The sequence below is a fragment of the Acinonyx jubatus genome, chromosome C1, assembly GCF_027475565.1.
Source record: "Acinonyx jubatus isolate Ajub_Pintada_27869175 chromosome C1, VMU_Ajub_asm_v1.0, whole genome shotgun sequence".
NCBI classification, from domain to species: domain Eukaryota; kingdom Metazoa; phylum Chordata; class Mammalia; order Carnivora; family Felidae; genus Acinonyx; species Acinonyx jubatus.
The window spans coordinates 54,920,382-54,933,291 of record NC_069381.1 but is presented as its reverse complement, the minus strand read 5'-3'; the positions used below and the strand labels follow the sequence as shown (position 1 = coordinate 54,933,291).

At 39.7% G+C, this 12,910-nt stretch overlaps 1 protein-coding gene across 2 annotated transcripts in view; it reads right to left on the bottom strand.

The window, feature by feature from the left end:
- Positions 1 to 12,910, bottom strand: part of IL12RB2 (interleukin 12 receptor subunit beta 2) — an 83,704-nt gene that overhangs the window by 59,934 nt on the left and 10,860 nt on the right. For both annotated transcript variants that reach the window (XM_053214205.1, XM_027058905.2), the window contains exons 2-5: positions 11,816 to 11,927; positions 9,802 to 10,089; positions 2,382 to 2,496; positions 1,159 to 1,343 (exon numbers count right to left, since the gene is read on the bottom strand). In XM_053214205.1, coding sequence (XP_053070180.1) covers positions 1,159 to 1,343; positions 2,382 to 2,496; positions 9,802 to 10,089; positions 11,816 to 11,891 — 664 coding nt within the window. In that variant the 5' untranslated portion in view covers positions 11,892 to 11,927. The remainder of the gene's footprint in view (positions 1 to 1,158; positions 1,344 to 2,381; positions 2,497 to 9,801; positions 10,090 to 11,815; positions 11,928 to 12,910) is intronic.

Sequence of the window (12,910 nt, the reverse complement as noted above, 5' to 3'; positions counted from 1 at the left end):
CAACTGCACTTAATCCAATGCATAAAGAAAACCAATGTACCAAGCCCCAGAGTACCAATGGCTGACAAGGCAGAGGTGGCTAGTGGTGATCACTTCTCAGAAGAAGAAATGGTGGTAGGGAAAGATCATACAGAAGGGTCACAGGAACCAGAGAACAGAGGGAAAGAATAAGAGGAAAAGAAGGTGCCTTACACAGAAATAGTCAATGTAAAGAAATGGAAGGTAGTAAGACGGGGAGAAGTATGATAGGTAGTGTATAATAAATGCCTGTGTTGATACCCATAGCAATATATCCTGTGCAAAGAGGTGCTGTGGGAAGAGAGAAGAGAGACACATAATGTAAGGCTGGAAGTTAAGGCAGACCAGAAGCACAGTCCTACCTGGGGGATATTTGACACTGGCCTCTAATTCAACTGGGCCAATTTTATTTGCTCAGAAATGTGCTACAACTGGCTCACTCCAGGTCCCAAGGTGATGAGAATGGTAGTAGGTATTCTCAGAACAAGATACACTTGTGCCTTGATACACTTAAAAAAAAAAGTTTATTTATTTTGAGAGACAGAATGAGCAGGGGAGCTGCAGAGAGAGAGAGAGAATCCCAAGCAGGCTCTGCACTGTCAGCACAGAGCCCCATGCAAGGCTCAAACTCATGAACCATGAGATCATGGCCTGAGCTGAAACTGAGTTGGACGCCTCACTGACTGAGCCACCCAGGCACCCCTGTACCTTGGTACACTTTATTGATAGTTTGCACCTCTGTGCTGGCCCAGCAAACCCACAGGTAGCCTATCTCAGAATAGTGGAGTAACCATGGGGGTAAAAAGATATCTCTGACAAGAAATGCCTACACTGAGTTTCATGAATAATCAATCTTGCAGAACCCTCTCCTCAGTCAAATGGTTATCACTGGCAGCTAGTGCCTCTGTGGGACTAAGTTCTTTTTTCTCCAACAGAGAGAATAATGTTGAACATTCCATTCTGTATGGCCATCTCCATAAGGCTCTGAGATCATGCACTCTTTTCCTTGCATCAAAGTAATATCTATTCTTTGTGCCATTGTCCCTTTTGAAACAATCACGTACAGAACATTCAAGTGATTTTAAGAATAATGTTCATTTACCAATGAATGATACCTACAAAATGTGAAATAAAATGTACCTATGTCCAAGAATGTAAATGTGGATGGAATTGAAGAAGCATTTCCAAGACTATTTGTAGCAGTAACCTTGGCTGTGTAACTGGATTCAGGCAATTCAGGGGTTAGGTTAATTCCAAGGTCCAAATGGTCACAATAATGATCATTACATTGCCTCTGCCAAGTGAAATTTTTTGGTCCAGTTAGCCTGTAAATAAAAGACAATTGTGTTTAGCAACATACTTTATGAGTACTTGTTCCTTTTAGTACAAAAGGGATATAATATTTGAATATTCAAAATTCTAGACATTTTGTTAAGGTCAGTTGGATACATTAAGGGAATATTTGTATTCTATGGTAATAAATAGGACCATATTTTCTCCCCTTTTTTAGTAGGATTGAGACCTTTTTTTTTTTTTAAGTAGACTCCACACCCGGCATACAGACCAATGCAGGCCTTGAATTCACAGTCCTGAGATCAAGACCTGAGCTGAGATCAAGAGTCAGAGGCTTAACCAACTGAGCTACCCAAGCACACCATATTGAGACTTTTTGATGTGCATATAGATAAGTAACCCGAAACCCTGGCTGACATCCTGGTTCCTCAGGGCAGACCCAACTGTTACCCAAAGATCCATGGCCCTAGCATTTACTGTACAAAAAGAAGTGCCAGCTTCTAGTACAGCCTGGAACCCTGGGCTCCACTTTCTTTCCCCCATTTCCTGCTCAGTTAGGCATGTGCAAACTATCCTATCCTTTGGATGGATTATGGAATCAACTCCAGGGAACAGAATCTCCCAGACTCTTCTTTGTGTGGACTTCCAGGTCACACAAAGATGCTTTAAAAAGAAACTCCTCCGAAGCTAATGGAAAGCTACCACAAGGAGGAGTCTATTTATATATTATGACCCTAAGAGTCTACAACCACAAAAGAAGGGATATAATGTGGCCAGTTTAACCCTATTAGAGCAGGGAGGAACATCCATAACATAAGCCTTGAATGCTCTGAAGAGAACTCTGAGTTAGATCACAGACCCAAGACATCAGTTCTCACACTTTGGATGAATGAACCAGTTTTAACTGATGAACACTAGAATTTTTGTTAAAGTACCTATCTAGAGGTGTCTATTGCTTCTCTCTGGTAAATATAAAACTGTTATTTCTAAATGCATATCTAACTGAATTTCTAAGTGTAGTCTAAGACAATACCTACAAAGCAGCTGCAAAAATATAGTCTTTCACTCACTGTAAAGTATATGCAGTATATAGGTGGGTGTCTCGTCCTCTGTCCCAGATGCAGGTTACAGTCCCATGTTCTCCCTTCTGTATACAAGATAAGTTTTGAGGCTGTTCCGGAACAACTTTAAAAAGAAAGTGCAAGGCCTCATATTTTAAACACCACACAGTTGATATCTCAATCACATTGTTATTTGACAATAAGACAATGATACTTCCCCTATGTCTAGATTCCATCAAGTTCATATTTGCTTCCAAGGCATGAATGTCTTTTAATAACAATAGTGAAAATGGATCAAACACTACATGCTGAGTCTTATGCATTGTGCATGGTTCTTCTCAATTAGATATCATAGCAGCTACATCAAGTATTTATTGTTATCATCCTCAATGTACTGAAGAGGAAAACTAAAACTTAGAGGTTAAATATCTGGCCCCAAATTACAAAACTGTGTTGTGGCAGAATCAGGGCTCCAGCCCAGGTGTAGCTGACTTGAGTCCAAGCCTTTTACCACCATATTCAACCATTTCCCCTGACAGCTGAACATCCAGTGCTAGCTTCATTACCAATGGTGATGATGAGTTTACTGGTTTAGAGTGAGGTCCATTCAAATATTAGAAACCTTTAAACTTAATTTTTTTAAACTTCATATTTTTAATGTTTATTTATTTAAAATATTTTTTTTAACATTTATTCATTTTTGAGAGACACAGAGAGACAGAGCGTGAATAGGGGAAGGACAGAGAGAGAGGGAGACACAGAATCTGAAGCAGGATCCAGGCTCCGAGCTGTCAGCACAGAGCCCTACGTGGGGCTTGAACTCATGAACCGTGAAACCATGACCTGAGCTGAAGTCGGGCGCCCAACCGACTGAGCCACCCAGGCACCCCAATGTTTATTTATTTTTAAGAGAGAGAGAGAGAGAGAGAGAGAGAGAGAGAGAGAGAGGAGACAGCATGAGCAGGGGAGGTACAGAGACAGAGGGGGACAGAGGAACCAAGCTGGCTCTGACCTGACAGCAGAGAGCCAGATGCAGGGCTCAAACTCATGAACCACAAGATCATGACCTGAGCCAAAGTTGGATGCTCAACCAACTGAGCCACCCAGGTGTCCCCAAATATTAGAAACCTTTAAAAACTAGGGCTCTTTCTCTTCCTAGACCTGATATTTGCTGCCAAGACACTTCTACCCACTAGCCCTAGTCATGTCCTTCTGAGTTGTATCATCTAAATCTAATTTCTGCAGAATCACTTGAAACACTTTATAAACATTTATAAGCTAATTCTTTTTTTGAATACTTTTTTTAAAAATTTTTTAATATATTTTTTAATTTTATTTTTTTAAATTTACATCCAAATTAGTTATCATATATTTACGCTAATTCTTTATGTGCATGGACACTGAGTACCTTCCATGAGTTGGGCACAGTGCTAGCTATGGACATACAAAGGCGTACTAGGCAAGATCCCTTCTACCATAAGGTGTGTATTTGTAAATTAAGCCATGTTATAGTCAAAGGTAAAACCCAAGCTAGGAGTTTCTCAGATTTAGTGGAAGTAAGAAAAGACACTGTTAATCATTCATCTCATTGTACTGTAATACTGAGACCCACATGTAATAGATGTTTCCCTTGGGTGAGATAAAACAAGTATACCACTAAATCCCTAGATATTCTCTGCACCAAAAAAAAAAAAGTTGTAATTGATGGAATAAATCCCCCCCCTCCCTTTTTGTTTTGTCCTTAGCAACACCACAGACATGATAATTGCCCACTATGTGATGGTGGACAAGTTAACTTCTCAGAGGTTCAATTTCTTCATCTATAAAATGGGTATAATAGTATGAAGCTCATATAGTTTTGTTTGATGGAATAATAACTTTTCTTTTTCCTAAAAGAACAGACTCTTTCATATATATATGAAATATGCAGGGGCGCCTGGGTGGCGCAGTCGGTTAAGCGTCCGACTTCAGCCAGGTCACGATCTCGCGGTCCGTGAGTTCGAGCCCCGCATCGGGCTCTGGGCTGATGGCTCGGAGCCTGGAGCCTGTTTCTGATTCTGTGTCTCCCTCTCTCTCTGCCCCTCCCCCGTTCATGCTCTGTGTCTCTCTCTGTCCCAAAAATAAATAAAAAACGTTGAAAAAAAATAAAAAAAAAAGAAATATGTATACATTACATTGAAATATATATCATGTATGAAACACATGCACACGCGCGCACACACACACTGTATATACTGTATACACTGTTACAGTTCCCTGAGAAAGGGCTCAGGGAAGGAAATATTGTGAACATGGTTAAATGTATAAATACACTCTATATATCTGTATACATAACTACTTATGACTAATCCACTTAGAACACTACATTAACTTCTCATTTTATGTACTACTTTTTATTGATCTTGGAGCCAGCAATAAATTGCCTTGTTTTTCCATTTGTTTACTTTTCTTATTATTAATTCCAAACTCTCAAGCCAATTATCTGAATCACTGCTCACCATACTCAAATGCTGTTTCATTTGCCTGAAGACCTCTTTCTTGGGTCCTTGCGAAGTTTCCAATAAGATAGGTTTGCTTTGTGCCTGGTACAATAGCAGCTGTTATTCTGATATTACCAGTACTTAGTATCATGGAAATACCTTCTTTTTCTGGTGTTTGATATCCTATTTCTTAAATCTAATTCTTTCCTCTCCTTTGATTTAATTATTTGTGTTGGTGGGGTACATCCTCCAGTAATTCCCTGGAAAAGGGCACAGGGAGGAACTACTTTGACCATGACTAAAAATGTATTTATTCTACCCTCACACTTGACTGATACTTTGGCTATTAAATTCTAAATTAAGAAGAATTTTCATCCAGGATTCTGGAGACAATACTCTATTGTCTTCCATATTCTAGGGTGCTGTTGAGAAGCTTGAAGCCATCTGATTCTTTAAAAAATTTTTTTTAATGTTTATTTATTTTTAAGAGACAGAGACAGAGCACGAGTGGGGAGGAGCAGAGACAGAGGGAGACACAGAATCTGAAGCTGGGTCCAGGCTCCAAGCTGTCAGCATAGAGCCCAATGTGGGGCTCGAACTCGTGAACCACAATATCATGACCCAAGCTGAAGTTGGACACTTAACCAACTGAGCCACCCAGGCACCCCAGTCATTCTGATTCTTGAACCACTGTTTTTCATCTTCAGAAGATTGTAAAATCTTTTCTTTGTCCCCACTATTCTGATTTTTCACAAAGATGTGCTTAATGAGGGTCTACTTTCTTTTGGATTCTTGGAGTGTATACATTCTGGGAACTTTTGTCCTTCAGTTTGGGAAACAGTCTTGAATTATTTTTCTGTTGATTCTCTCTTCTCTATTTTTATCTTTCTAAAAATCTCTAGTTTTCATCGGTTGGATCTTCCTCTAATTTTATATATTACCCTCTATATTTTTAAGCGCTTCATCTTTTTGCTCTACCATCAAGGAAAAACCTCCTCAGTGTATATATCTAGTCTCTTGTTAAGTTTTTCATTTGTTTATCATTGGGGGCCATGTTTTCTATTCTCTGAATATTTTCTTTCCACACAGCATCCTATCTTTGTTCTGTATGCAATAGTTTCTCTCAATTCTCTGAGGATATCAAGGATAGTTTTTGTTTTTTAATATTTCCTCCCTGAATACACTCTACTTCTTCCACTTTGCTTATATGCTTTGTTCCCTATGTTTGTTCTGGTTTCTATCTTTCATAGCAGACGTTTTCCCCAGATCCTTATATTTTTACTCATGTATAGAAGTGAGGCACTATTTAAATTATAGATTGGAGCTCTGCATGTGTGTCAGCTGAGGGGCATTTGCTGATTCTGGGTTTCACCCAGGGTGATCTGGCCAGGTTTTCTGTATTGTCAATTATTTTATTTTATTAAAAAATTTTTTTAAATATTTATTTATTTTTGAGAGAGACAGAGCATGAGTGGGGGAGGGGCAGAGAGAGAGGGAGACACAGAATAATCAGAAGCAGGCTCCAGGCTCCCGAGCTGTCATCACAGAGCCTGATGTAGCGCTCAAACCCACGAATGGGGAGATCATGACCTGAGCTAAGTCGTATGCTCAACCAACTGAGTCACCCAGGTGCCACAGTATTGTCAATAATTTTAGATATTTCCTCTTGGCCTTGTCAGATTTCTTAGAAAAGGATATTCTAACTTTAGTGGGGGAGAGTACAGGGTTGAAGGGAGCTATTTGTAGATGTTCCTTTAATTCCTCTGTTTTTCAGCATGGTATTACCAATCTCAACTGAAGTGGTCGGAGCTAGTTTAGTGACCCTCTGATGCCAAGCCTCCAGTCTTATGCCAGAGTAATGGAGTAGTGAATGTCTAGCTACATGGAATTTGGAAAGAGATCTGAGAATCTGTTTTTCAAATAGATTTTCAATGGAATCTCTCATTTCTTAGTCCTATTTTACCCTTCCTCCCAGAAAGACATGGTATCACCAATTTCTGAGTCTTTCTGGGGTGGAATCTTCTGCATTCAATCATGTTGCATCATGACATTTCTCATTGCCAGCTGCTGGCTAAGCCAATTATTACTGGTCTACCTGCTTTCTAGCTTCCACAAGTTTGTTGATATGTCTCCCCTCCCATCCTAACCCTTCATAGGGTCTTTTGATGACCAAATGACATATAAAGCACATGGTACTTTTAAGTAATTAAAAAGTTAGTTCTCACTCGTATCTTTACTCCTAAAAGTTTGCAGAGACTCTTATTTTAAAGAGCACAGCTTTTACTCACAAATCAAGTCAACTTTGGACTCTCTGTTCCTCTCTATCTCTGCCCCTCCCTCCCTCCCTCTCTCTCTCTCTCTCTCTTCCTCCCTCATAAACAAACAAACATTAAAAGACCCACCCAAGCAAGAATCCATTGTCTTTCATTTATTGCCTTGATTTTCTAAATAGCTTGTGGATCAATCCTACGAGGTTCAGCTAGAGCATTGATTGCTTAGTTACTGCACAATTGGAATGAGGTCTTGGCAGCAGAGCAGCCTAAGCCCTGGAAGGGGCTGGGAAGAAAAGGCTAAATTACCCATTCCCAGTTCTTAGAAAACAGCCAACTTTATGACAGCATCCTCAGGATATACAAAGGCACTGTGGACACCACAGTAAAGAGCCCCTTTACTTCCTCACTAGATAGGATTAAGCTTGCTATACTAGGCAAAACCAAAATTCATTGTGTCTTTTCTTGGAATGACTAGCTGTACTCAGAAAAAGGTGCTACTTTCAGTCAGTCCTTCCCCTCAAAGGTGCTAACCTTGCTTAAAGAGCAGCCATTTGGTGGTGCGGTTACAACTAGAGCACACGGTGCAAGCAACATTCCAGCAGCACCACCCAACTTTGCTGCACCACGACAGATCCTCTTGACCATCTCCCTGGGTTTTCTGATGCTGCAACTGTCACAAATGCATCTGCATATTCTGGATGGAAAGTTTTAAAAATGAAAAGGGGTTGTAGCACTCCAACATACCTAAGAAAAGGTAGGAAATGGAATGGGATGGCTAAAGACATGTGCAAGGACGCTGACTTTCAAGGCTACTGTTAGCCTAGTAAATATGAAGAAAACAGCAGCAGCACTGTGAACACCCACAACTGACATCTATGCCTGGGAATATCTAATACACATATGTAATGTTGGTCTACTAACAAGTTATCCCAGGGTGAAACATTCATGTATTCTGAGGACAAGGAAGGTGAGGACCAATGGTGATTTTTAGAAAAGTTTTGATTTTGTCTATCACTTTCTTATACTGTTCTTTTAAGGGAAATGGGGTCGCCTACCCAACACACTGTGCACAGGAATAAAAGAGTCAAGCCACATAAAATTTCAACCCTAATGCTTATCACCTAGGTGCTTTCCATGTGCCCGGTACTAGATTAAGCACTTTGCATACTGAGTGTCATCTATTCATTACAACCATTTTCTGAAGTACGTGTTAGTATCTTCATAACAGACAGAGAAACTGGGGCTGAGAGAATTGAAACTGCCTACTGCTAGTGACAGGGTTGGGCTTCAAAGCCCATGTTCCTTTTAGGACACCACAGGCAGTCAGAGCCAAGAGTACATGACCCATAAATGGCATGAATAGGAGGCCCTGAACTGGAAGAGGAGGACTGGGCCTGGTTTATATCTTCTCAGCCTCCAGTGATTTGTTCAGCTGTTTGCTTGGTATTCTACTCAGTGCTTCTGGTGACTCTCCAGCAAGATTGCTTGGCACCAACCATATCCTTGCAGGTCAAAGAATAGTGGTTTCCATCTTTAGGAAAGAGTCTCATTGAGCTCTGTAACACTGTCTTCATGTCAGGGGCCCTGTCCTTGCATCTTTGTCAGTCAGACTAATATACCAATTCCTCCTACTCTCCCATGCCTCTCACTGGCCACTCCAGAGCTTATCTGCAACCACGGAGGCAGAATGAGATGGGATGACTCAGAGCCCATGCAATCTCACTGGATTGCCCGGCTGGACCTTCAAGACTACAGGTTGTAGGCTGTAGGCTACAAGCTTTTGGCAGGTGTGCTGCCAGCTCACCCTAGGCACAGCAGCTGCCTGGAGGGACCAGCAGTACAAGCTAAGTGGGGGAGTTGATACCCTGTGGGTGAACTTTGACCAATGACAGATAGTTAAATTCTCTTCGTTCTCTGTCATTGTATTTCCATACTTTTTTTCTGGGAATGTCCCTAGTGACCAAGCAACCAGCTGTATTTTCTTTCGATGCTGTGGCCAGCTCAGTAACTTGACCTCCTTGTGTTTGCTTTGGTCCCTTCCTGGCTCACCCCCTCACTCTTGCTTCCCTGAGAGTACTGAATTCCCCTCTCCCAATGAAGCATAAGCATGTCAGTTCTGCCTCAGGGAGCTTTCTAGAAAACCCAGGTAAAGATAGTGTGACAATAGTTTTCTTTTAACCTCTGGTAAGTATAACCAGTGGTCAGGAGTAAGTGTGGATGTAAGGACCATTAAGTTAGGGAAAGGAGAACTGCTCAGCTTTGGGTGGTCAACCTGGACTTCATAAGTCAAAAAAGGAACCTCTTTCGTCTTTTTAGGAGGTTGTGGCTTTGAACTAAATTCTCATAAATCAAGAAGCCGTGAAGAGTCATCTGCAGAGATTCTCTTTCCAGCCACTGGAGTCCAAGGACAACAGGTAAATGGTCTTAATGGGTAAAACACTAGTGGGCAGGGGAGCTGATAGGGGGAGGGAGAAAAAGAGAGATAACACTACTAAATGAAACCCCAATTCTATTGATTTCTGGACTTCTGACGTTGAGATGCTCATATTGCTATCAAGATGAAATATATCCATGTGGCATGAAAAGAAAGAACAGTCCTATATTTGGATTTCTGTATAACACATGACAAATATCGAAAGATGACTAGTTTTTAAGAATTCAGAATGGAATGCTCACCACCAACTGAGATCTCTGCCCCACATATTCGAAACTCCTTGTTTTTGCTACATGCCAATTTGCAGAGAAACAGGGTTGTACCCAGAGGAAGACCAGTGACTTGAGAACTGAGGGAGTAACCATGTAGAAAATGGATTTGTCTGTCAAACTTGTAGAGGATTAACCTGTTAACACTGGGGTACTGTGAGCAGCCTTGTTCAGGCTTCAAAGAGCATGAAATATTGACAGCTGATCCAAGTGAAATTACACGGGAAGGCTTCACGGTCACATCTCCTCTCTTGCATACATCTGCAATAAGACACAAGTCAGCACATAAGAAATCCATCTCAAAATGGTGGGTTTGTGTAATCCTTAAGAGCAAGGTAAAATTAATCCCATCAAATCATGGAAATATAAATAACCTAAACTGCTCTGGCTGAATTGGTGATGCACAATGAGAACAGAAGGTAACCACATTAAAGTCTAATTGTATTTGAATTAAAATACGCATCCTTCTCAAAACAGTTATACTATAACCAGAACCAAAAGTGCTGAGAAAATAAGGTTGGGAGAACATTCAGGAACATGGGACCAGGAAAAATCAACCTCTCTTATATGCAGATTATTCCTCAGGCTACTGAAAAGTACTTCCCAGAATAAATCACACTTGTTTCCATTCTCATTTATGATTTATAAGGCTTACTTCAATACTCAGACCAAAAAGAAAAATAATGGTGTAAGGGGCTATTACAAACTACAAGGGATAGATTTAGGAATAACACTTTCTCTTGCTGTATTAATGGTATAAAGTTTGTATAATCTAGAACATTATTTTATAACAAAAGAAAATATTCAGTGGCTCTGTTATGTTTGTGGTTGGCATCAAGGATGAAAATTAGGTCTTACCATGCCATATTTTGGTATTCCTTCAAGATGCAAGACCCTGGGCTAGATGAACCATAACCCAATACAGCCAATGTGACACTACATGAAAAGAGTTTGTTTATTGACAGATACTACATTAAACTCATTAAAAGAGAGGTCATTCTTACTCTCCAGAAGCTTTTGTGTAAATAAATATGACAACTATTCAGAAACGAACAGTTTTTGGTGGTACTGCCAGTGAAAGAACATCAGAATTATAGATTTGCCCTGAATTTTCAAATGTGATAGAAAGCCTCTATTGAAAGTCTCTTCTTTTTTTTTTTTGCAATTGTAAGACTGCTTTGATTAACTACCCTAAACAGGAATTGGTAGAAAAAGTTATTTTTTTTCAATGTTTATTTATTTTTGACAGAGAGAGAGAGAGAGAGAGAGAGAGAGAGAGAGAGCATGAGTGGGTGAGGGGCAGAGAGCGAGGGAGACACAGAATCTGAAACAGGCTCCAGGCTCCGAGCTGTCAGCACAGAGCCCAATGCGGGGCTTGAACCCATGGACAGCGAGATCATGACCTGAGCCAAAGTCAGGCAGTCAACCGACTGAGCCACCCAGGTGCCCCAGAAGAAGTTATTTATATCAAATAAATGAAATACTAAAAATTCCCTATAAATGAAAAATTCTTTTTTATTTTTAGAACTGAAAAAGTCTCTCCCTCTTTCCTCACCCTATCCTACTTGTATATTTGTTCTCTGCATCTTTAATTTTCATTGATCTTAAGTAAAAAAGTAAGCTCCTAAAAAAGAAAAGGCAGGGAAAACGTCAGCCATTATTTTTTTTACCATAGTTGAATTTGCTCATAAACACCCTCTGTTAAAATGCACTACCGTTTTAGTAAAACATTCATTCATGAAGTCAGCTTTGTTGTTACCTAGTCACTTAATGAGAAATGATATGATTGGACTCATGTTAATCAGTATAAATTAAATAAAATGCATATTAGTTACAGATATGGAACCAGATATACCCACTTAAAATGATAGAAGATTGACTACAAAAGACCAACTACCAGAACAATTGCCACGAATATATATTTCATCTGTAACTGAAAATTTAACCCATAAATCCTTCTACTGATTCAATTATAAAAATATCTTACCTATATTTGCTTTAGCCAACAACAACACAATGATAAAAATAAGTGCCAGTGAACACCCTCCATTTGTTTGTGCCATGAACAGTCAACTCTGGAACACACCTCTGTAATTTTCCTTGTAAAAGAAGACAAATTCATTCATGTTAACTACATTCAGAAAATACCAGGACCAACACCATTCAGAAAGGCTTAAAATGCCCCTTTAATTTCTCTGTATCATTAAGATTTGGTTTTTTTTCTTTTTAAATGAAGTATACCTTAAAACTTGTAAACTGAAAATCTTAACCACCTCTAACCCCATTCACTTATGCTTCTTGGAGTTGGCAAAGGGTGGGAGAAGAAGTATGGCCTGTGGAATCCTTTAGAATTGGGTTTAAGAACTCTGAGACTGGGAGCAAGTTACTTAACCTTCCGAGCCTCAGGTGCACACAAAAATTGTTTTCTTCCAAACAGGGTTGCACCATCATAGTCAAACATAATGGTGTTAAATCCCAAGACTAATGAGAATTTCTGATCTATTCATGTGCTTCCAGAACAGAAGATTAAAAAGTGGCTTATAACCCTCTCCTAGAACTTAGTGAAAAATCGATCTCTTTGGTCATAAGAAAGGGAGTTGTTTGAGTCTTCTACAGAAGTTCAATTTTACTTGTTTGTTTGCTTGTTTATTTATTACTCATTTATTTTACTAAGTATTCCTATCTCGAATGGTTCAGAAAATGCAAGCTGGTGATTTCTGATTGTTTCCAAATTTAAACCTAAGGAATGGTTCTACTAATCATTAGGGAATTCTCTAAATTCTATTTTAAGGTGGGCCAAAAATCCATAACATATGCTGGAAAGTTCTGCGATGTTAGGCTATTGGGAACCAGCCAATGCAAATGTTCACGTCTTACTCCCATGCCTAGAGATGTGCCAGAACATACTAGACATTCTCAGAAAAATTCACTTATTCCTTTAACAGGCTACCTTTCATGTGCCAGGCACAATGTTAAGTGCTAGAGATATAACAGTACTGCTCTAGTGTTTTTTGTTTGTTTGTTTACTTTTGTTTTTTAGTTTTGAGAGAGAGAGAGAGCGAGCGAGCGAGCAGGCAAGCAT